This window comes from Amblyraja radiata, chromosome 13, assembly GCF_010909765.2.
Source record: "Amblyraja radiata isolate CabotCenter1 chromosome 13, sAmbRad1.1.pri, whole genome shotgun sequence".
NCBI lineage: Eukaryota > Metazoa > Chordata > Chondrichthyes > Rajiformes > Rajidae > Amblyraja > Amblyraja radiata.
This window is the reverse complement of record NC_045968.1, coordinates 35,249,759-35,273,541: the sequence shown is the minus strand read 5'-3', so window position 1 is coordinate 35,273,541 and position 23,783 is coordinate 35,249,759. Positions and strand designations below refer to the sequence as shown.

General features: G+C 42.7%; 1 protein-coding gene across 1 annotated transcript in view; it reads right to left on the bottom strand.

The window, feature by feature from the left end:
• The window catches only part of LOC116979482, a 114,210-nt gene that overhangs the window by 18,419 nt on the left and 72,008 nt on the right, over positions 1–23,783 (bottom strand). Inside the window, 18 exon segments of the mRNA XM_033030996.1 lie at positions 364–528; positions 2,823–3,061; positions 3,627–3,771; positions 5,739–5,938; positions 6,304–6,480; positions 8,107–8,201; positions 9,105–9,213; positions 11,078–11,255; positions 12,734–12,981; positions 14,499–14,573; positions 15,527–15,611; positions 16,191–16,447; positions 16,892–17,029; positions 17,840–17,984; positions 19,559–19,758; positions 20,780–20,956; positions 21,714–21,808; positions 22,747–22,855. Coding sequence (XP_032886887.1) covers positions 364–528; positions 2,823–3,061; positions 3,627–3,771; positions 5,739–5,938; positions 6,304–6,480; positions 8,107–8,201; positions 9,105–9,213; positions 11,078–11,255; positions 12,734–12,981; positions 14,499–14,573; positions 15,527–15,611; positions 16,191–16,447; positions 16,892–17,029; positions 17,840–17,984; positions 19,559–19,758; positions 20,780–20,956; positions 21,714–21,808; positions 22,747–22,855 — 2,837 coding nt within the window.

Genomic DNA, 23,783 nt, shown 5'->3' with positions numbered 1-23,783 from the left:
GGCACAAAACGCTGGAGTAACTCTGGAAAAGTTGAGTTGAGTTTAGTTTATTGTCACGTGTACCGAAGTACAGTGAAAAGCTTTTGTTGCGTCCTAACCAGTCAGCGGAAAGACAATACATAATTACAATCGAGACATCCACAGTGTACAGACGCATGATAAAGGGAATCAGCGCAAACTCTTTGGACCAAAAGGCCTCGTTCCACACTGTATCTCCAAAACTAAAAGTTATAATAAAGAATATCACTGTACCTAGGTACATGTGACAATCAAGTGCCATTAAAACATTGAACCATTGACCCATTCACTTACAAATCATTAATATGTGTAAAATATGTTGCATAAAATACATGCTTCACATACCTTTGCATAATATGCTTTCGGCAAACTGATCTCCAAATTGCGATTGCCATCAAATTTCACTGACATGCCAAAGTCTGTCTCAACCATAGTGTAGATACCATTTGTTTTAATATTTATACCTTTCATATGACTCTGGATTGGTGAACGAGCCCTTACTCCGTCCAGCTAGAATACAAAATACATTGTATGATATAGACACTGTTAACTGAAAAAACAGAATCATTTTGCAGCATCAAAAACTGAAAATTAACTTGATGTCAACTAAGGTCAACTGAGAGCCCAAGGTGCTAATTTTTTCTGTTTGCAACTTTCCATTAGTTTGTAAAAAATAGATTATGAAATCGCCTCCAATATTAAGTCAGTATTGTGCATTAGCCTTCCATAGAAACATAGAAAATAGGTACAGGAGGAGGCCATTCGGCCCTTCGAGCCAGCACCGCCATTCATTGTGATCATGGCTGATCATCCCCTATCAATAACTCGTGCCTGCCTTCTCCCCATATCCCTTGACTCCACTAGCCCCTAAAGCTCTATCTAACTCTCTCTTAAATCCATCCAGTGACTTGGCCTCCACTGCCCTCTGTCGCAGGGAATTCCATAAATTTCTCAACTCTCTGGGTGAAAAAGTTTTTTTCTCGCCTCAGTCTTAAATGACCTTCCCTTTATTCTAAGAGAATTTAAAGAAACCACTTGGGTTTGACATCTTCATACTTTAATGGAAATGAAAATGTTTTTTAAAATGGCCTGCTTATTTGCAATCATAAGTTGAAAACCTAATTCATAAGTGGAGGGTATATGGAACGTACTGTCAGAGGAGGTAGTTGAGGCAGGTGCTACAACTACATTTAATAGGTAATTGGACAGGTACATGGCTAGGAAAGGTTGAGAAGCATATGGGCCAATTGCAGAAGGTGCCTGGAAACATTGGCGGGGATGATGGTGGAGGCAGATAAATTAGTGGTGTTTGAGAGGCTTTTCTTTTTTCTTTATTTATTTCATTTTTAATTTTAGAAGCAATTGTATAAAAAGAAAATGATCGACATAACAGTTATACAATTTTCGTATGAACTAATAACTATATTGGGGGAAAAAATGGAAAAAAGGGAACGAAAGAAGAAAAGAAAAAGAAAAGAAAAAATTTCAAGAAAAACAAGAAAAAGAAAAAAGAAAACCCCCAGAACTAACGAAGGTGTAAAAGAAGTGGAGATATATCCCACTACCCTTCCATACTTGAGAGGCTTTTAGACAAGCAATAATTGGGAGACGGAGAATGAGAAGAATGATCCTTCAGTGGTACTTATCTGAGTTTTATACCTCCTTTGAATCACAATACCAATATCAGTAGACCAATATAGTTTAGATTCAAGATAGACCAAAAGTGTTGGAGTAACTCAGTGGGGCAGGCAGCATATCTGGAGAAAATGGATAGGTGACGTTTTGAATCAGGACCCTTCTCCAAACCCGAAACATCACTTATCCATTTTCTACAGAGATGCTGCCTGACCTGCTGAGTCACTCCAGCACTTTGTGTCTATCTTTGGGATAAACCAGCATCTGTAGTTCCTTTTTTTATTACATTATAGTTTAGTTTATAAGCATGCAGGTACAGCAGACAGTGAAGAAAGCGAATCGCATGTTGGCCTTTATAACACGAGAAGTTGAGTATAGGAGCAAAGAGGTCTTTCTGCAGTTGTACAGGGCCCTAGTGAGACTGCACCTGGAATATTGTGTGCAGTTTTGGTCCCCTAATTTGAGGAAGGACATTCTTGCTATTGAGGGAATGCAGCGTAGGTTTACAAGGTTAATTCCCGGGATGGGCCACAGTTTAAGAATAAGGGGTAAGCCATTTAGAACGGAGCCGAGGAAACACTTTTACTCACAGAGAGTTGTGAGTCTGTGGAATTCTCTGCCGCAGAGGGCGGTAGAGGCAGGTTCTCTGGATATTTTCAAGAGAGCTAGATTTGGGATCTTAAAGATAGCAGAGTTAGGGGGTATGGGGAGAAGGCAGGATAGGGGTACTGATTGGGGATGATCAGCCATGATCACATTGAATGGAGGTGCTGGCTCATAGGGCCAAATGGCCTACTCCTGCAACTATTGTCTAGTGTCTATTTAGTTTAGTTTCTTATTATCATGCGTACTGAGGTACAGTGAAAAGCTTTTGTTTGCGTGCTATCCAGTGAAAGCGAAGACTATACATGAATATAATAAAGCCGTCCACAGTACAGAAAAATGATATAGAGTATTACATTGAGTGCAAGATATAACATTGATGTCCGATAAAGTCCTGTTAAAGATAGTTCAAAGGTCTCCAATTGGGTAGATGGGAATGTCAATAAGGTAGATGGGAATGTTTCACTCACTAACAAGAGAATATTTCACTTAATCAGCCAAAAAGTTTACACAAATACAAATATCAAAAGTGAAGCATTGGTACAAGTAAAAGATTTTTGCCTTACCAAGGTCTTCCTGTTTTTTTGGAGTGTAATGCGAATACCATACACATCTATGTAGATCTCTTTCAAATAAGATGAAGAAAGTTGTTGTCCTTCACTTAGTACGTTGATGCTGAGAGGAGGTACATTGCTGGTGTCACACAAATTCACCAGAGTATATACACAAGAGCTGGAGAATGAGTACATGACCTTATCAAAGGTATAATAGTGAGTGTCTCCAGCAATGTGGCAGGATGCACTTCCTAAACAACAACAATAATCCAATGAAATTCCAAACAATGTTTATTATGCCAAAATAACTTAGTGTTACAATGTACATAGTACTGGGTATGGTTAATAGAACAATATAAAATTATGACAGACATTAAAATTATAGGGTAGACAGTCAGAACCTTTTTCCCCGCATGGAAATGTCAAATACTAGAGGGCATAGTTTAAAGGATAGACACAAAGTGCTGGATTGACTCAGCGGATCAGGCAGCAGCTCTGGAGAAAAAGGATGGGTGATGTTTCAGTTCGGGACCCTCCTTCAGACAGACTGTTTCTTCTGCTTCTAAAGTTTAAAGGAGATGTGCAGGGCAAGTTTTTTTTTCTCACAGAAGATGGTGAATGCCTGGAACAAGCGGCCAAGGGTGCTGGTGGAGGCAGATACAATAGTAGCATTTAGGAGGCTTTTACATAGGCACATGGGTACATGGCTATGCAGGGAATGGAGGGATATGTACTGTATAACAGGCAGGCAGAGGAAATTAGTTTAAAAGTTGGGTCTGTGGGTCTGTATTTTATTATTTTCGTACAATCACTCACCTGCCATCTGGCAGCCCAGAACTCCATCCCATCTCTCACATATCTCATGCAGTTCACATGCCGAGGTATTACAGAGAGTGACGTTGTTGCCCATGCACGTACAGCGCTCCGTGCAGTTCTCATTTGTGAACCAGCTTTCAGAACTCTGAAACAAATCCACCAAGATGACATTGTTAATATACAATATACATTAATGATTTAGATGAAGGGATTAAAAGTAACATTAGCAAATTTGCAGGTGGCACAAAGCTGGGTGGTAGTGTGAACTGTGAGGAGGATGCTACGAGTATGCAGGGTGACTTGGACAGGTTGGGTGAGTAGGTAGATGCATGGCAGATGCAGTTTAATGTGGATAAATGTGAGGTTATCCACTTTGGTGGCAAAAACAGGAGGGCAGATTAATATCAGAATGGTGTCAAATTGGGAAAAGGGGAAGTACAACGAGATCTAGGGGTCCTTGTTCATCAGTCACTGAAAGTAAGCATGCAGGTACAGCAGGCAGTGAGGAAAGCTAATGGCATGTTGGCCTTCATAACAAGAGGAGTTGAGTATAGGAGCAAAGAGGTCCATCTGCAGTTGTATAGGGCCCTAGTGAAACCACACCAGGAGAATTGTGTGCAGTTTTGGTCTCCAAATTTGTGGAAGGACATTTTTGCTATTGAGGGAGTGCAGCGTAGGTTCACAAGGTTAATTCCCGGGATGACTGGACTATCATATGTTGATAGAATGGAACGGCTGGGCTTGTATACTCTGGAATTTAGAAGGATAAGAGGGGATCTTATTGAAACATATAAGATAATTAAGGGTTTGGACATACCAGAGGCAGGAAATATGTTCCCGATGTTGGCGGAGTCCAGAACCAGGGGCCACAGTTGAAGAATAAGGGGTAAGCAATTTAGAACGGAGATGAGGAAAAACTTTTTCACACAGATGGTTGTGAATCTGTGGAATTCTCTGCCTCCAAAGGCAGTGGAGGCCAATTATCTGGATGCTTTCAAGAGTGAATTAAATAGAGTTCTTAAAGATAGCGGAGTCAGGGGATATGGCGAGAAGGCAGGAACGGGGTACTGATTGTGGATGATCAGCCATGATCATATTGAATGGCGGTGCTGGCTCAAAGGGCCGATTGGCCTACTCCTGCACCTATTGTCTATTGTCAAATGGTTCAGCATGAGAAATAGCTGAATGGTTATACATTTGAAGGTTGAAGTTTAGTTTATTCTCACGTGTACCAAGGTAGTGAAAAACATCACGTACAGAAATCAGGTAGTCATTGGAAAGACGTGATTACACGCAAGCCATACACAAAATAAAGGGAATGATGTGTAGTGCAAGATAAATCCAGTAAAGTCCAATTAAAGATAGTCTGAGGGTCTCCAAGAAGGTAGATGGGAGGTCAGGACTGCCCTCTAGTTGGTGATAGGATGGTTCATATGCCTGATATTAGCCGGGAAGAAACTGTCCTTGAATCTGGAGGTGTGCGTTTTCACACTTCTGTACCTCTTGCCTGATGGGAGAAGAGGGAGTGACCAGGGTGAGATTGGTCCTTGATTATGCTGGTGGCCTTGCCGAAACAGCCTGACAGTTAAAAAGTCAAAGAGTCGTACAGCATGGAAACATGGATATCATTTCATTGGCACAGAATATGATGGTCCTTGTTTACTCACAGATCAACCAAGTGCTACTTCAAGCCCAAATAATTTAAATAACATTAAAAAGAAATACATCTGAAAAGTATTTCTCCTTGCCATTTTATTGGATGTTCTAATTGAAATGCTGGCCAGAGGGAAATCAGATGTGAGTTTATCCCACAGGACAATCTCAGGAATCAAATCAAAGTGGGGGGAGCAGCGATGGACACTGAGGCAGATCTGTTGTGTTGAGTTTAGCTGTGCAGGTTGGTGGAAGTACGTTTTTTGTCGTAACAAGGAACAAAGAAAAGATCTAAAAGAGTAATTTGAAACAAAAACAATTTATCTTCATTCTCCAGAGATGCTACCTGACTTGATGAGAGTCTCCAGCCCTTTGTGTGTCTTTCTTTTGTATGCATTTTGACCATTATTTATTTATATTCAAGCAACATGTGTGATTATTACGAGCAAATGGATTTACCTGATAATATTTGTTGTGGTGCACACAGCCACACTGACTGTTCATAATACAGATGTCTCCACTAAGAGTGTATCCAGGGTCACAGAAACATCCTTCAACAGATGGTAGAGGACAGCTGTCAGGTGCAGATGTCTCCATGCAGGTAGTGGGACAACCTGTACCACAAGTCTCATAGTGGCTACCACTAGGACAGGTTGGTGCTAAAGAAAGCATAACAGGAAAAAACAATCACTTCTCTTCACTTCGTGTAGCCTACTCAAATTATTTGTGGAGTCATCCAACATATTATGTAATGCACAGAATGTAATACATCATTCCCACAGTGTAGGAACTGCAGATGCTGGTTTACACCACGGATAGACACAAATGCTGGAGTAACACAAACTTAGCATAGGTGAGCATGCTGTTGGTGAATATATCACTTGATAACATCAATGATTTCACCCATTTCTTCATTACTTTTCTGATGTTCCAAAATAGTTTGAGAGAATATGAAGTGACTGAAGATTTTTTTGGCCGTTTGGACAGGATAGACAATGGCGATGTACAGCAGAGTATAACTTACAGCATAACGTGTTGTTTCTCCATTCTACACACACTCCAGCTTGTGTGCACAAGGCAGCATAGGTTTGCAGGGCTAAACAAAGTGTCGTCGACAGCCCTCCCTCAGCGCACACATCATAGACACAGTTGTCAAAGTAATTCTTGGGAGGAACTTTCTCGTGGCATTCTTTAAATATTCCTGAAAGGAAAATATTTAAATTTAAATCGGAAATTTCCAATTCAGAACGTTATTCCAGACAACCAAATTTAGAAAAAAAAACCACAAAGAGTTTAGTTTATCGTCATACGTTCTGAGGTACAGTGAAAAGCTTTTTTGTTGGAGTAATTCTGCGGGTGAGGCAGCAACTCTGGAGAACATGGATAGGTGATGTTTCAATCGGGACCTTTTTACAGAGTCTGAAGAATGGTCTTGACCTGAAATGTCACCAATCCTCCAGAGGTGTTGCATGACACACTGAGTTCCTCCAGCACTATAAGTCTTTTTTTGTAAACCTGCTTCTGCAGTTCTTCGTTTCAACATTCAAGCAATTTCTGAAGTTAGAGCCACAAGGAACTGCAGATGCTGGTTTACAAAAATAGGCACAAGGTGCCGGAATGACTTTTGTCTAAAAAAGTCCCAACCCAAAACTTTGCATATCTATGTTCTCCAGAGATAGTATCTCACCCACTCCAGTACTGTGTCAATTATTGAAGTTACATGTGTAAAACCAGTGGGAAGCTTTGGGATTATTTTGCAGAATGATCCTGTGGTTTATTTACATTTTGAATAAAGAAACTATTGTACCAAGCAGAAAGTTTAATTGCTTTGACTGCACAAAATTTGGTCATCGTTCCATACACGCACTGTTATTTGGCACTTCCACGTTTCATAACGCAGTGATTAAACTGGGGTTAATTTGTTTTGCCAGATTTCATCAGGAGGTAGAGGATTCAACGATTACAAAATGTTCTCAATCTTATAATGTAAGATAGAAGCAATATTTCAATATGAGCAATAGCCAAATTCATACCCAGAAACATGTGGCATTTTATAACAAATCTTCTTGCTCTCCCCTGCTAACTTATTTCAAGGAGGGGCAGTCAAAGAGTCACGGAGCACAGAAACAGGCCCTTTGGCCTAACACTTCCATGCTGACCCATCTAAGGAAATCCCTTTTGCCTGTATTTGGGACATATCCCTCAAAACCTTTCCTATCAATGTACCTGTCCAAGTGTCTTTTAAATGTAGTTATTGTACCTGCCTCAACTACCTCCTTTGGGAGCTCGTTCCATATACCCAGCACCCTCTCAGGTTCCGATTAAATGTTTACCCTCTCACCTTAAACCCATGTCCTCTGGTTCTCGATATCCCCTACCCTGGGTAAAAGACGCTGCATTTACCCCATCAATCTCCTTCATGATTTTATATACTTCTACAACATTTAGTTTAGTTTATGAATCTTAATAAACTGGGATATAAATCTTAAATTACCCAAATCTCTGTTAGATTCCACCTACAACATATTTACACACATTAATTATTCTGCTGAATTTGAATTCTTCAACCTATGGCTTATTTTCCATTTGTCCACTAAATCTCTAGTGCTTTCCATAAATAAGGAGCGTGTCTTGTCATAGTGGGAATATCTATCATTTTCTCAGGGGTGAAAAATGTACTGAATGGCAGGTTGTGGAATGAAGAAATTGCTTCATTGAATTGCAAAAATCCACTATTATCAGCTTGAGATCATTCTGGGGATTGTTTGGTTACAGCTTTTATTTACATTATCTGTTGGAACTGGTTGCTTCATCTTTTTATGCCTACCTGTTGGATCTGTAATCATCCCACAAGCAGTATCTTTTTCTGCATTCTCCTTATCAGCTGGATCACATTGAAAGCCGCTCCCGCCATGATTACACCTAAATGAGCAAATAAAAGAAACAATTGCAATGAGAAATATGTCCAGGTCGAGGTGTCAGTGGTGGGCCGCTGGAGGCCCTGCAACAGCCTGGGATTCTATTAGATTGGGTGCCGCTCCAAGATGCCAAGCACGCGGACCAGACACGGCATTCAGCGGCACGGAGCATCAGAGCAGTGGTGGAGAACATCGACAACATCGCCTGGACTGTCCGACCCCTACAACTCTGATTCAGTGCCGCCGCCAGGACAGTGGGCCTTTATGGCCAATACAAAACTACATTTTTAACAACTTTGAAACTTGAAGGGTACAAAATGGCATCAAAAACGTGGTGATTCTTGTGTATTGCCTCAGTGTAATCGACTATCTTACACTCTTGTACTTAAATATGATTTTGCCTATGTCTGAAGAAGGGTCTCGACCCAAAACACCACCCTTTCCTTCTCTCCGGAGATGCTGCCTGTCCCGCCGAATAGTAAGATTTTTACTGAACTGTATGCAAAAAAGGAATTTCACTGTACCTAGGTATGGACAATAAAGTACCATTGGGGCAACACAGTGGGAGAGCTGCTGCCTCACAGCACCAGAGACAAGGATTCCATCCTGACCCCGGATGATATCTGTGTGGAGTTTGCACGTTCCCCCTGTGAACACATGGGTTACCTACGGGTGCTCCGGTTTCCTCTCACATCCCAAAGACTCGCTTGAAGGTTAATTGGCCCTCTGTAAATTTCCTCTAGTGTGTCGGGAGTGGATGAGTACGTGTGATAACATAGAACTAGAGTGAACGGGTGATCGATGGTCAGCATGGGCTCTGTGGGCCAAAGGGCCTGTTTCCTTGCCGTTTCTTTTAATTATAAATGCAATCAATGAATCAATTGGTGGTAAAGCTGCGCACACTTACTCAGTTTCTCCGTTATCGACTTGCCAACTCTCTCCAAGCATATTAGAGTCTGCTGCAAGACTGCCATTGGGCATAATAATGTCATCATTAGGGTCACTGTTGTAGTTACCTAAATCATACAAAAAAAAAATTTCCATTGATCCTTTGAAATTTGCTCAATTCTTGATGACTGTATGCTCTGACAATGTCTTTTCCATTTCTAATGTTTGCAATAATGCTGTTGGAAATGTGCTGCACAGTGGAGCAACGGTAGAGCTGCTGCCTCACAGCACCTGAGACCCAGGTACGATCCTGATCTCGGGTGTTGTCTGTACGGAGTTTGTACGTTCTCCCCGTGACCGCGTGGGTTCAGTTACATTGAAATAATACAGCTGTGAAACACCCTTTAGCCCACTATGACGTAAATATTTTATGTTCTTCACATTTTAAACATTAAAAAATTAAATTTTCACTGTAAAAAATCCAAGTCCACTTGCCCTGCCCCTGCCCTTTACAATATTACAAATGACAGGACTCCCAATGTCCTATAATATATATATATATATGTCCGAGCCGAGTTTAATAGCCTGATGGCTGTGGGGAAGAAGCTGTTCCTGAACCTGGTCATTGCAGTCTTCAGGCTCCTGTACCTTCTACCTGAAGGTAGCGGGCAGATGAGTGTGTGGCTAGAATGGTGTGGGTCCTTGATGATGCTGCCAGCCTTTTTGAGGCAGCGACTGCGATAGATTCCTTCGATGGAAGGGAGGACAGAGCCAATGATGGACTGAGCAGTGTTTTTTACACTTTGTAGTCTTTTCCGCTCCAGAGCACTCAAGTTGCCGAACCAAGCCACGATGCAACCGGTCAGCATGCTCGCTACTGTGCACCTGTAGAAGTTAGAGTCCTCCTTGACAGATCGACTCTCCATAATCTTCTCTGGAAGTAGAGGCGCTGATGTGCTTTCTTTATAATTGCATCAGTGTTCTCGGACCAGGAAAGATCTTCTGAGATATGCACGCCCAAGAATTTGAAGCTCTTGACCCTTTCCACCATCGACCCATTGATATAAACGGGACTGTGGGACCCCATTCTACCCCTTCCAAAGTCCGCAATCAGTTCCTTGGTTTTGCTGGTGTTGAGGGCCTTGTTATTGTGCTGGCACCATTTGGTCAGTCGGTCGATATCTCTTCTATACTCTGACTCATCCCCATCAGTGATATGTCCCACAACAGTGGTGTCATCAGCACTATGACCGGCTATGCAGTCATGAGTAGAGAGTGAGTACAGCAGGGGGCTGAGCACGCAGCCTTGAGGTGCTCCCGTGCTGATTGTTTTCGAGGCTGACACATTTCCACCAATATGTGGATGAGGAGGTCGAGGATCCTATTGCAGAGGGATGGGCAGAGACTAGTTTATACTAGTCTTACATGAATCCCATTTTATTTCTGCCACATTCTCATCAATAACTTCCTGACTCTACCACTCACCTATACACTAGGAATGATTTAGCATGGACACTTAACTTACAAACCTTTCAGATTGTGGAGTATAAGAGTCAGGAAATCATGTTGTAGCTGTATAGGACTTTAGTCAGGCTTTAGAAAGGGTGCAAACAAAGTTTACCAGAATTATACCTGAATTTAGAAGTATTAGTTACAGTGAGAGGTTGGACAGACTTGGATACTTTTCTCCAAACAATTGTTTGGCAGTTAAAAACTAATACCACTCCTAAATTTAAAGACATAAAAAGGTTTGCATACACTCTGCGGCCATCAAATCATTATAAGAAAAGACACAAAGTGCTGGAGTAACCCAGTGGGTCAGGCAGCATTTCTGGAGAACATACATAGGTGACATTTCGGGTCAGGACCCTTCTTCAGACTGATTGTGCCTGGAGGAGGGAAGAATGCTGGAAGAGAGGAGGGGCAGGACTGGTGAGTGATAGGTGGATACAGGTGAGGGAGGTTTTTGAATGAAGACAAGTATGGGCTTACCACACAGACCACAAAGCAGTCCAGAATATGTGGACGACACGGACACGTCTACATGCTGGTGACCATCAAACCTCACCAACAAGCCAAAGTTAGTCTCCAGTAAAACGTAGCCACCGCTTATCCGTACCACCAGAAGGTCATTGATCGACACGGGCAGGTTTACCCTTTCTCCATTCAGCTATGGAACAGAACAAAAATGCCACAATTTATTTAAGAGCAAGGGATCGCAATTAAATAATCCCACTCGACATCAACAATTTTCACCTGACCTTAACAAATGGAACACAGGACGGCACAGCGACTCAGCAGTAGAGTTGCTCCCTTACAGGGTCAGAGACACGGGTTCTGTCTGTACGGAGATTGTACGTTCACCCTGTGAACGCGTGGTTTTTCTCCGGGTGCTCTGGTTTCCTCCCACACTCCAAAGAAGTGCAGGTTTGTAGGCTAAATGGCTTCAGTGAATTGTCTCTATTGTATAGGTTAGAGCTAGAATACAGGGTGACGGATGGTCGGTGCAGACGCAGTGGGCCAAAGGGCCTGTTTCAGCGCTGTATCTCTAAAGTCTAAAGTAAAGTCTAACATATCGCTACACAAGGGTAATGTTCATGAACCTTCAAAGACCTTAACTGATTTTATAGACACACAAATTCAAATCCCCAACGTCAACATAGGAATATAATTTCCATTAATTATATAAGTTATTTTTAAGAATGGATTATGGAACCAACAGATCTCCGTAAGAATCTACCTACTTTGGTAATGGTTTTCAAGAAAGAAAATCTGCTGTTGGCTGACAGTTTAGTTTTGTGTAGTTTAGAGATACAGCGTGCAAACAGATCCACCGAGTTCACACGGACATTGATCACACGTTCACACTAATTGTACCTTATCCCCACCTTATCATCCATTCCCTACACACTGGTGGTAATTTACACCCATTTCTCCCACTACATCGCTCCCTCTTTATACTTCTCCCCACCCCCTTCCACCTGTATCCTTTCCTCTGGCTTCACATTTCGCGCCACTTCTCTCCTTATCTCACATCCTTTTGTCTTCTTCCCATCTCTTGCCTTTATCGACCCACCTGCCAATGAAAGCTCCCTATCCTCACATATCCACCTATCACTTACTTGGTTTTGTCTTGCCCCCGCCTCTCTTCCAGCTTTCTCCCCCCCCCCCCCCCCCCCTCTACATCGAAGTCCCAACCTGAAACGTCACATGCCCATTCCCTCCACTGATGCTGCCTGACCCACTGGGTTACTCCAACACTTTGTCTTTTTTTTTGAACCAGCATCTGCAGTTCCTTATTTCTCTCTCTTAGATTAGTTAGGTTCCTTGTATTAGTTCAGTTAAGTGCGTGCAAAACAAAGATATTTTCCTGTGACATGTCACGTGATAATAAACTATTCATTCGTTGTCCCATCATGTACCCAGGGCATGGACTAGACAAAGAGTGAAGAAGGGTCTTGAATCAAAACATTGCCTGTCCATTCCCTGCACAGATGCTGCCTGACCCACTTGAGTTCCTCCAGCACTTTGTGTCTCTGTTTTACCCAATTACCAACATCTCCAGACTGATCATCAGTGGAAAAGCAGAATGCTAAGGTAAGTACTGTATTAGTTTTGAACAATAAAAAGCTGAATAAAACTACTCACCAGGACTTTACGATTTTTCATGATTGAAACTGTGTTGTTGTGTACAGCCACGTGCACGGATTTAATGTAGGACACTTTGGTGTTGGCCCCTCTATGCTCATTTGTGGCTGACACCTCAAAGTAAGGGAGGCCTGAATATCTGTTGCACAGCTTAGAGAGCACGTATGTGCACGTTCCCATGAAGTGATGAACACGCGTGTCAAACGTGTTGTAGTGAGGATCTCCTGAGGCACTGCAAGTGGCACGAACTGTAAGGAAAGTGAAGTATGGTCATCTACCAATGTATCTCAGTCATCCACCATCGAGCATCTATCTGAACTTAAAGCATAAACCAGTGCAGCACAGGAACGGGCCCCTCAGCCCCCAATGTCCATGCTGAACGATGCCAAGTTAAACTAATTGCCTCGGTCTCCACATGATCCATATCCCTCCATTTCCTTACATCCATGCGTTGACCTAAAAGACTCTTAAATGCCACAATTGCATCTGCCTCCACCACCACCCCAGCAGCGCATTCCTGCCACTTATTATCTCTGAGATCTTCGGTTTCCTCCCACACTCCAAAGATAATAATAATAATAATAATGTCTTTATTTATATAGCACATTTTTAGTCAACTTGCATTGACCCCAAAGTGCTTCACACAATTACTTCCATACAGACAGGCAAAGGTGGGTGAAGTGTCTTGCCCAAGGACACACACAGGCAAAGGTGGGTGAAGTGTCTTGCCCAAGGACACAACGACAGTATGCACTCCAAGCAGGATTCGAACCAGCTACCTTCCGGTTGCCAGCCGAACACTTAGCCCATTGTGCCATTGTGATAGGTATGTAGGTTAATTGTCTTGGTAAATGTAAAAATTGCCCCTAGTGTGTGCAGGATAGTGTTAATATGCGAGGATCGCTGGTCAGCGCGGACCCGGTGGGCCGAAGGGCCTGTTTCCGCGCTGTATCTCTAAACTCTAAACTAAAAGGAACCTCTTCTCCTTTAAACTTTGCTCCTCTCACCTTAAAGCTATGCCCTCTAGTGTTTAATATTTCCAGGAAATATCAAATACTAGAGGGCATAGGAAAAAGATTCCCTCGGAAAAAGATTCTGACTGTCTACCCCATCTATGGCTTTCATAATTTTACACACTTCTCAAGTCTCCCCTCAACCTCGGGCGTCATCGAGAAAACAGTCCAAATTTTCCTAACCACTCCTCATTGGTATAATCCCTTAATCCAGGCAACATTCTGCTAAACCTTTTCTCTACCCTCTCCATGCTCAACATAATCCCAAGACTTGACCCACCCAGTCATTCCTTCTTCTACCTGCTCCCGTCTGACAGACAATACCAAAGATTTAAAGGGCGCACCACCTGCAAGTGCGGAGTAATCTCTACTGCTGTTTTCAGGCTTCTGAACGGTCCTTCCATAAGCCAGGGTTCTACCTGATTCACTTCTATCCCACTGCAGACATTGAACATTGTCTATGGACCTGATGCATTACAATGCTGAGAGGTATATTCTGCACTCTATATATCTTCCCCTTTGCTCTACCTATTGCAGTTGAGTTTGACTTGATTGTAACAATGGATATGATTTGATTGGATCGCAAGCATTTGCCTGATCCTCAGTATATGTGACAATGATAAATCTGAACCTCAACCTATAGGACTTTATTCCTTGAAGCGCAGGACGCTCAGCGGTGAACCATTCTGTTTCACTCCAATAAAAGCAGCACAATGAATGTCCCAATTCACATGCACATTGCTTCCTTTTACCTATGGTATCAGACTTCGCAGTGGTGGTTGTCATTGAGGAGGTGGTGGTGGTGGCAGCTGTTGTGCCACATCCCTCTGTTGGCAAAAGATGGCACAGACTTAGAAGTGTATCACTACCTTAACTTTCATACAGTAACACATTTGATCCCATTCCCAGCCCACTGATGGGAGAACAGAAAGTGTGTCCACAGTCATAGACTCATACAGCATACACATCCACACTCCAAGACGTCCCACCTACCCAGATTTGGTCGATATCCCTCTAAACCATTCCTATCCATGTACCTGTCCAAAGGTCCTTTACATGTTGTTATCTTACCTGCCTCAGCTTCCTTCCTTGGCAGCTCCTTCCATATACCCACCAAACCTCTCTGTGAAAAAGTTTCCTATTAAATCTTTCCCCTCTCACCTTAAATCACTTTTACATCACTTTTGTTGTCTTCCTGAGAGTTAAACAACTCTCCTGCTGTTTACAGTATTCCAATAACTTGGTTCATCTTCTCTCTCCACATCTCCACAGATGTTGCCTGAACAATTTGCTGCAGTTTGTATCTTTTTGAGTAATTTCTTGATCATTTGCTCGAATATCATTTATGCCTCAGTGTCACACATTTGTTTGACAACACTCTAGTAAAGCACATTTATGGCACCATTTACTTAGAAGATTTTGTAGTGTTTGAAGGCTATATTCCCTGGAGTTTAGAAGGGAGGGGATCTCATTGAAGCCTATCAGATAATGAAAGGACTAGATGGAGTGGATGTGGAGAAGATGTTTCCAGTAGTGGAAGAGTTTAGGACAAGTGGGCAAACCCTCAGTACCTTCTCCGTTGAATGATAGAGTAGACCTACTGGGCTGAATGGCCTCATTCTGTAACTGTGTCTTACGGTCTTCTGGTTGCTGACAACTGTGCATTAGGAGGGAGAATCAGTGTAACATTGATCGTCATCGCGGACACCAATGCTTGAATAAGTACCGTCCGTTTTTAAGAGATAGAAACCAAAGGAACTCCTATATACGTCAAACCAACCTCCACAACATCCGGCATGGAAGGAAATGTCATCCACAGCAACATCACTCCGGTAGTCATTGCCACGAACTGCTTCAAGGAGGATCTGTCAGAGAAAGGATCACAGTATCACAGTGCAGTCTAGTCAGGCACAGAGGTAGAGTTGCTGCCTTATAGCACCAGAGACCAGGGTTCAATCCTGACTAGGGGTGCTGCCTCATGGAGTCTGTACATTCTCCCTGTGACCACGTGGATTTTCTCCGGGGGTTCTGGTCTCCTCCCACACTCTAAAGCTGTGCAGGTTTGCAGATTAATTGGCCTCTGTAAATTGACTATAGTGTGTAGGATAGAACTAGTGTACTGGATGATCGTTGGTCAGCTTGGTGGGTCAAAGAGCCTGTGTCCACGCTGTATCTCTACAGTGTAAAGTCTAATTGTCATATGTACTGATTAATAAGCGTCTGTAAATTGTAAATTGCCCCTAGTGTGTAGGAAGGACTAGTGTACAGAATGATTGCGGATCAGCGTGGTCTCGGTGGGTCGAAGGGTACTGTATGTTTCTGTTGTGTGTCCCAAAACTAAACTAGATCACAGTCACAATGTGCTACATGGCCTCTGCTTGATCATTTATTTCCCCTGATTTCCCCCATCCAGAGGGACCTCATGACTGATTCTTGCAGATTACCTGTGAATTTGGAGAGAGGTAGAAGGCTAGTTCTCCCTCTATCCACCTGTTGCCCTTATTTCCAGTCATCGACCACTCCAGGTACGGGATTCCATGTTCAACCTGGTAAACGTTCAACATCATAGTTCGGGCCGCTCCGTACATGTGGTACCAGAATCGCATGCAGTAAGCCCCTCCGTTTGCACATGGAGGGCTGACCAATTGGGCTCGGTCCCCTGGTTTGCCATCGTTGCCTTCCAAGTAAATGTAGTGACCACCTGCGCACACAAGAAGCTTTGTCGGTCAGGAAGAAACCACCTGCACAAAGGCTCAGCACGGACCTCGTGCCACCTCACAGTGGCGGCACAGCAGCGCAGCGGTAGAGTTGCTGTCTCTGTGTCACGGACCCGGGTTCGATCCTGACTACGGGTGCTGTCTGCACGGAGTTTGTACCAATTTCCCTCCGGGGATGAATAAAAGTTTATCATATCGTATCATACGTTCTCCCATTACCATTTTATCCGGATGCTCCGGTTTCCTTCCACACTCCAAAGATGTACAGGTTTGTCAGTTAATTTGCTTCGGTGAAAATTGTAAATTGTCCCTAGTGTGTGGGATAATGCTAGTGTACAGGGGTGATTGCTGGTCCGCGCGGACTGGGTGGGCCGAACGGCCTGTTTCCGTGCTGTATCTATAAATTAAACAAAATAAACTAAACCTACCTGCAGTGGTGTGGTCAAAGTCGGGTCCTGTGGTAAGCGAGGGTGTCGGCCCACTGATGCGTCTCCAGTCCAACATGTCGTTCTTGGATTGCGACCATTGGCACAGGTTACTATCAAAGTTACAATCCCAGAAACAACCTGTGGGTTTCATACAGACAGATCAGTTGATTGAATGTGCTCGGCAACAGGTAGAAGTATAGATAGACATAAAATGCTGGAGTAACTCAGAGGTCAGTCAGCATCTCTGGAAAAAAACGGATGTGTCACATTTTGGGACATGACCCTTCTTCCGACTCTGGACAAAAATGCTGGGTGACGCTTCAGGTCGGGACCCCTTTTCACAGTCTGGAGAAAAATAATCTGTGATGTTTCAGGTTGGGTCCCTTCTTCAGACCAGCATCTGCAGTTGTTTGTTTCTACAACAGGTAGAAATAACTCTATATTGGATTGATGCTTTGATGCTGAGAGGAGGTACATTGCTGGTGTCACACAATTTCACCAGAGTATATGCACAAGAGTCAAATAGCATTTGCATCATTGCTTGCTCGCAGGCTTATTCTTTTCAACTGGAAGTAAAAAAAAAGCTCCATCCTTTATTGCAGTGGTTAAAGGAGATGCTCTCCTTTTTACCCTTGGAAAAGATCAGGTAAAACGGTGCAAGGCCCGCAGAAACTTCAATCTGACCTGGAACCCTTTTATAGATTTTATTAAAGATTTTTTAACTGAAAATATTGTCTACACAGTCATAATTATTTATTTATATTTGTATGTTGCTGTTGTTAACGTAACATGTGAACACAAAGACTCAAAATGAACTCACAGCAGGTTTGAGGATTCAATGTCTGATATATCTTGATATTTCACAAATGCAATGTCAGTGGGTCCCACTAACAAAATAATTTACTCAGTCGAGGGTCTGTATTCTATTCTTTTCGTACAATCACTCACCTGCCATCTGGCAGCCCAGAACTCCATCCCATCTCTCACATATCTCATGCAGTTCACACGCCGAGGTATTACAGAGAGTGACGTTGTTGCCCATGCACGTACAGTGCTCCGTGCAGTTCTCATTTGTGAACCAGCTTTCAGAACTCTGAAACAAATCCACCAAGATAACAGTGTTAAAGCAAATGGTTCAAGTGAGAAATAGCTGAATGGTTATACATTTGAAGGTTGAAGTTTAGTTCATTGTCACGTGTACAGAGGTACAGTGAAAAGTTTTTTTTTTGCGTGCTAACCAGTCAGTGGAAAGACTGTACATGATAACAATCAAGCCATCCACAGTGTACAGACACAGAATTAAGGGAACGATGTTTAGTGCAAGATAAAGTCCAGTAAAGTCCATTTAAAGATAGTCTGTGGCAGTGGCAGTGGCGGACTGGGTCTAAAAATATTGGTTGCCAGGAGACAAAGGGGGCCCACCCACAACTACAATGCTATCATTTAACAGGGGCCCACTTGCCATCACTTGCTATCACTGCATCAGGGGCCCACCTGCCATCTGTCACCCTGGCCAGTCCGCCACTGGTCTGAGGGTCTCCAAGAAGGTAGATGGGAGGTCAGGACCACTCTCTAGTTGGTGATAGGATGGTTCAGGTGCCTGATATTAGCTGGGAAGAAACTGTCCTTGAATCTGGAGGTGTGCGTTTTCACACTTCTGTACCTATAGCCTGATGGGAGAGGGGAGAAGATGGAGTGACCGTGGTGAGACTGGTCCTTGATTATGCTGGTGGCCTTGCCGAAGCAGACTGATAGTTAAAAAGTCAAAGAGCCGTACAGCATGGAAGCATGGATATCATTTCATTGGCACAGAATATGATATGATGGTTGATCCATGTTTACTCACAGATCAACCAAGCGCTACAAAAGGATACATGCTACTTCAAACCCAAATAATTTATTATTTAAATAACATTTCATAATAAGTCTGTCTGAAAAGTATTTCTCCTTGCCATTTTATTGGATGTTCTAACCGAAAGGCTGGCCAGAGGGAAATCAGATGTGAGTTTATCCGACAGGACAATCTCAGGAATCAAATCAAAGTGGGGGGAGCAGCGATGGACACTGAGGCAGTGTTGTGTTGAGTTTTGCTGTGCAGGTTGGTGGAAGCACGTTTTTAGTCATAACAAAGAAAAGTTCTAAAAGAGTAATTTAAAACAAAAATAATTTATCTTCATTTGTAGACTAGGAGTGATGTGGATACGAGGGACCTCAATGACTATTCCCATCTCTGGTCTTTGTCCACCCAACACCCAGCACTTTGTGTCTATCTGTGATGCTCTAGGTTTGTTGGACAACATTGGGCTACATTGCGTTGTTGACCATCTCCATGTTTCTGGCGCAGAGTCCACAGACAAGAAGCTTCATGGGCAGAAGATCCAAGCTTGGGAACCCAACAAAGGCCAGGCGTTCCTGCACAATGTGGAGTACCAGAACGGGGAGCAACGGGAATCGTATCTACGTTTTGCTTTTTAACCAAATCCGGTGGAACTGCCCTCTGTCTTTGATGCTGACAGAAGCGCTAATATGTTCAGTTTCTCCAGAGATGCTACCTGACTTGATGAGAGTCTCCAGCCCTTTGTATGTCTTTCTTTTGTATGCAGATTTTGACCATTATTTATTTATATTCAAGCAACATGTGTGATTATTATGAGCAAATGGATTTACCTGATAATATTTGTTGTGGTGCACACAGCCACACTGACTGTTCAGAATACAGATGTCTCCACTAAGAGTGTATCCAGGGTCACAGAAACATCCTTCAACAGATGGTAGAGGACAGCTGTCAGGTGCAGATGTCTCCATGCAGGTAGTGGGACAACCTGTACCACAAGTCTCATAGTGGCTACCACTAGGACAGGTTGGTGCTAAAGAAAGCATAACAGGAAAAAACAATCACTTCACTTAGTGTAGCTTATTCAAAATATTTGTGGAGCCATCCAACATATTATGTAATGCACAAAATGTAATACATTATTCTTTCAGTGTAGGAAGGAACTGCAGATGCTGGTTTACACCAAAGATATACACAAATGCTGGAGTAACTGTGAGGGTCAGGCAGCGTCTCCGGAGAAAAGGAATAGGCGACATTTCGGGACCTTTCTTCAGACTGAGACTCTCAGACTCAAGAAGGGTCTTGACCACAAACATCGCCTATTCCTTTTCTCCAGAGATGCTGCCTGACTGGCTGTAATACATTATCAGTTTGAAGAAAGGTTCCGACCCAAAATGTCAGCGATCCATGTTCTCCAGAGATGCAGCCTGGCTTGCTGAGTTACTCCAGCACTTTGTGTCCTTTTCAATTAGCAGCATCTGTTCTTCCTTGGAAACAGGCCCTTTGGCCCATCGAGTCTACTCTGACGATCGATAATCCATTTACACTAATTCTATGTTATCCTACTTTCTCATCCACTTCCTGTCTGTATGTCTGTCTGTCTGTTTGTCTGTCTGTCTGTCTGTCTATCTATCTGTGTATGTATGTGTGTGAGTATATATATTTGCTCACTCAGAAACACAAATATAAGACAACTCTTTGCTATATATAGCTGAATTCCACCCATATATTATATATATATGTTATATATCTATATATGTATGTATGTGTGTATGTACGTAGTAGAACTCTATGTTACTCCTTGGTAATGTTCTTCCATCGATAGCAAGGGAAGTCACTTTCAAGATTTGGAACTTTGTGGCCAAACACAAACTTAGCATAGGTGAGCATGCTGTTGGTGAATATATCACTTGATAACACCAATAATTTCACTCATTTTTTCATTACTTTTCTGATGTTCCAAAATAGTTTGAGGGAATATGAAGTGACTGAAGATTTGTTTTGGCCTTTTGGACAGGATAGACATTGGCGATGTACAGCAGAGTATAACTTACAGCATAACGTGTTGTTTCTCCATTCTACACACACTCCAGCTTGTGTGCACAAGGCAGCATAGGTTTGCAGGGCTAAACAAAGTGACGTCGACAGCCCTCCTTCAGCGCACACATCATAGACACAGTTGTCAAAGTAATTCTTGGGAGGAACTTTCTCGTGGCATTCTTTAAATATTCCTGAGAGAAAAATATTTAAATTTAAATTGGAAATTTCCAATTCAGAACGTTATTCCAGACAACCAAATTTAGAAAAAAAAGACACAAAGAGTTTAGTTTAGTTTATCGTCATATTTAGTTTAACCTTTCCTATCAATGTACCTGTCCAAGTGTCTTTTAAATGTAGGTATTGTACCTGCCTCAACTACCTCTTCTGGGAGCTCATTCCATATTCCCACCACCCTCTCTGGTTCCGATTAAATGTTTACCCTCTCACCTTAAACCCATGTCCTCTGGGTTCTCGATATCCCCTACCCTGGGTATTCACCCCATCAATCTCCTTCATAATTTTATATACCACTACAAAATTTAGGTTAGTTTATGAATCTTAATAACTGGGATATAAATCTTAAATTTCCCAAATCTCTGTTAGATTCCACCTACAACATACTTACACACATTCATTATTCTGCTGAATTAGAATTCTTCAACCTATGGCTTATTTTCCATTTGTCCACTAAATCTCTAGTGCTTTCCATAAATAAGGAGCGTGTCTTGTCATAGTGGGAATATTTATCATATTCTCAGGGGTGAAAAATGTACTGAACCACACAGACCACGAAAATGTACTTGTGGAATGAAGAAATTGCTTCATTGAATTGCAAAAATTGAATTACATCCCACTATTATCAGCTTGAGATCATTCTGGGGATTGTTTGGTTACAGCTTTTATTTACATTATCTGTTGGAACTGGTTGCTTCATTTTTTTATGCCTACCTGTTGGATCTGTAATCATCCCACAAGCAGTATCTTTTTCTGCATTCTCCTTATCAGCTGGATCACATTGAAAGCTGCTCCCGCCATGATTACATCTAAATGAGCAAATAAAAGAAACAATTGCAATGAGAAATATGTCCAGGTCGAGGTGTCAGTGGTGGGCCGTTGGAGGCCCTGCAAAAGCCTGGGATTCTATTAGATTGGGTGCCGCTCCAAGATGCCAAGCACGCGGACCAGACACAGCATTCAGCGGCACGGAGCATCGGAGCAGTGGTGGAGAACATCGACAACATCGCCTGGACTGTCCGACCCCTACAACTCTGATTCAGTGCCGCTGCCAGGACAGTGGGCCTTTATGGCCAATTCAAGACTCTACATTTTTAACTTTGAAACATGAATGGTACAAAATGGTGTCAAAAACGTGGTGATTCTTGTGTATTGCCTCAGTGTAATCGACTATCTTACACTCTTGTACTTAAATATGATTTTGCCTATGTCTGAAGAAGGATCTCAACCCAAAACATCACCCTTTCCTTCTCTCCAGAGATGCTGCCTGTCCCGCTGAGATACTCCAGCTTTTTGTGTCTATCCTGTGTACAGTAAGATTTTTACTGAACTGTTTGCAAAAAAGGAATTTCACTGTACCTAGGTATGGACAATAAAGAACCATTGGGGCAACACAGAGGCACAGTACTGCCTCACAGCACCAGAGACACGGATTCCATCCTGACCCCGGATGATGTCTGTGTGGAGTTTGCACGTTCCCCCTGTGGCCATGTGGGTTACCTACGGGTGCTCCGGTTTCCTCTCACATCCCAAAGACGTGCTGGTTTGAAGGTTAATTGGCCCTCTGTAAATTGCCCCCTAGTGTGTAGGGAGTGGATTAAAAAGTGGGATAACATAGAACTAGAGTAAACGGGTGATCGATGGTCAGCATGGGCTCTGTGGGCCAAAGGGCCTGTTTCCTTGCCGTTTCTTTTAATTAAACAATGCAATCAATTAATCAATTGGTGGTAAAGCTGCGCACACTTACTCAGTTTCTCCGTTATCGACTTGCCAACTCTCTCCAAGCATATTAGAGTCTGCTGCAAGACTGCCATTGGGCATAATAATGTCATCATTAGGGTCACCGTTGTAGTTACCTAAATCATACAAAAAAAAGTTTCCATTGATCCTTTGAAATTTGCTCAATTCTTGATGACGATATGCTCTGACAATGTCTTTTCCATTTCTAATGTTTGCAATAATGCTGTTGGAAATGTGCTGCACAGTGGAGCAACGGTAGAGCTGCTGCCTCACAGCACCTGAGACCCAGGTACGATCCTGATCTCGGGTGTTGTCTGTACGGAGTTTGTACGTTCTCCCTGTGACCGCGTGGGTTTCCTCCGGGTGCTCCAGTTTCCTCCCACATCCCAAAGACGTGTAAATTCGCAGGTTAATTGGCTTCTGTAAATTGTCCCTAGTGTGTGGGATAGAACAAGTGCGAATGGGGTGATCGCTGGTCGACGTGGACTCAGTGTGCCGAAGGGACTGCTTCCAAGCTGTGTCCCTAAAACTAAAACTAAGTATACTGTGACAATGAAGGGTTCCTCCGTGAAATGTCTTTTCCATTTCTAATGTTTGTAATAATACAGTTGAAAATGCTTTAATCCATAAATTATCAACCGATTGTGTCAAAATAGATTTCTCAGCACTGGTTGAAATATAACGACATCTGGTACAAAGTAAGTCTTTGAGCCATGGAATAATACAGCTCTGAAACACACCTTTTAGCCCACCATGACAACTGTTATGCATCATTTACACTAATCCTACACTAATCCCATTTTATTTCTGCCACAATCCCTTCAATAACTTTGTGACTCTACCACTCACCTATGCACTAGGAATAATTTAGCATGGCCAATTAACCTACAAGCCTTTCAGATGTGTGAAGAAACCTGAGCACCCAGGGGACACCCACACAGTCACAAGGAGAAGCTGCAAACTCCACATGGACAGCACCCGAGGTCAGGATCAAACCCTGGACCCTGGCACTTTAAGGCAGTGGCTCTATCCGTTGTGCCATTG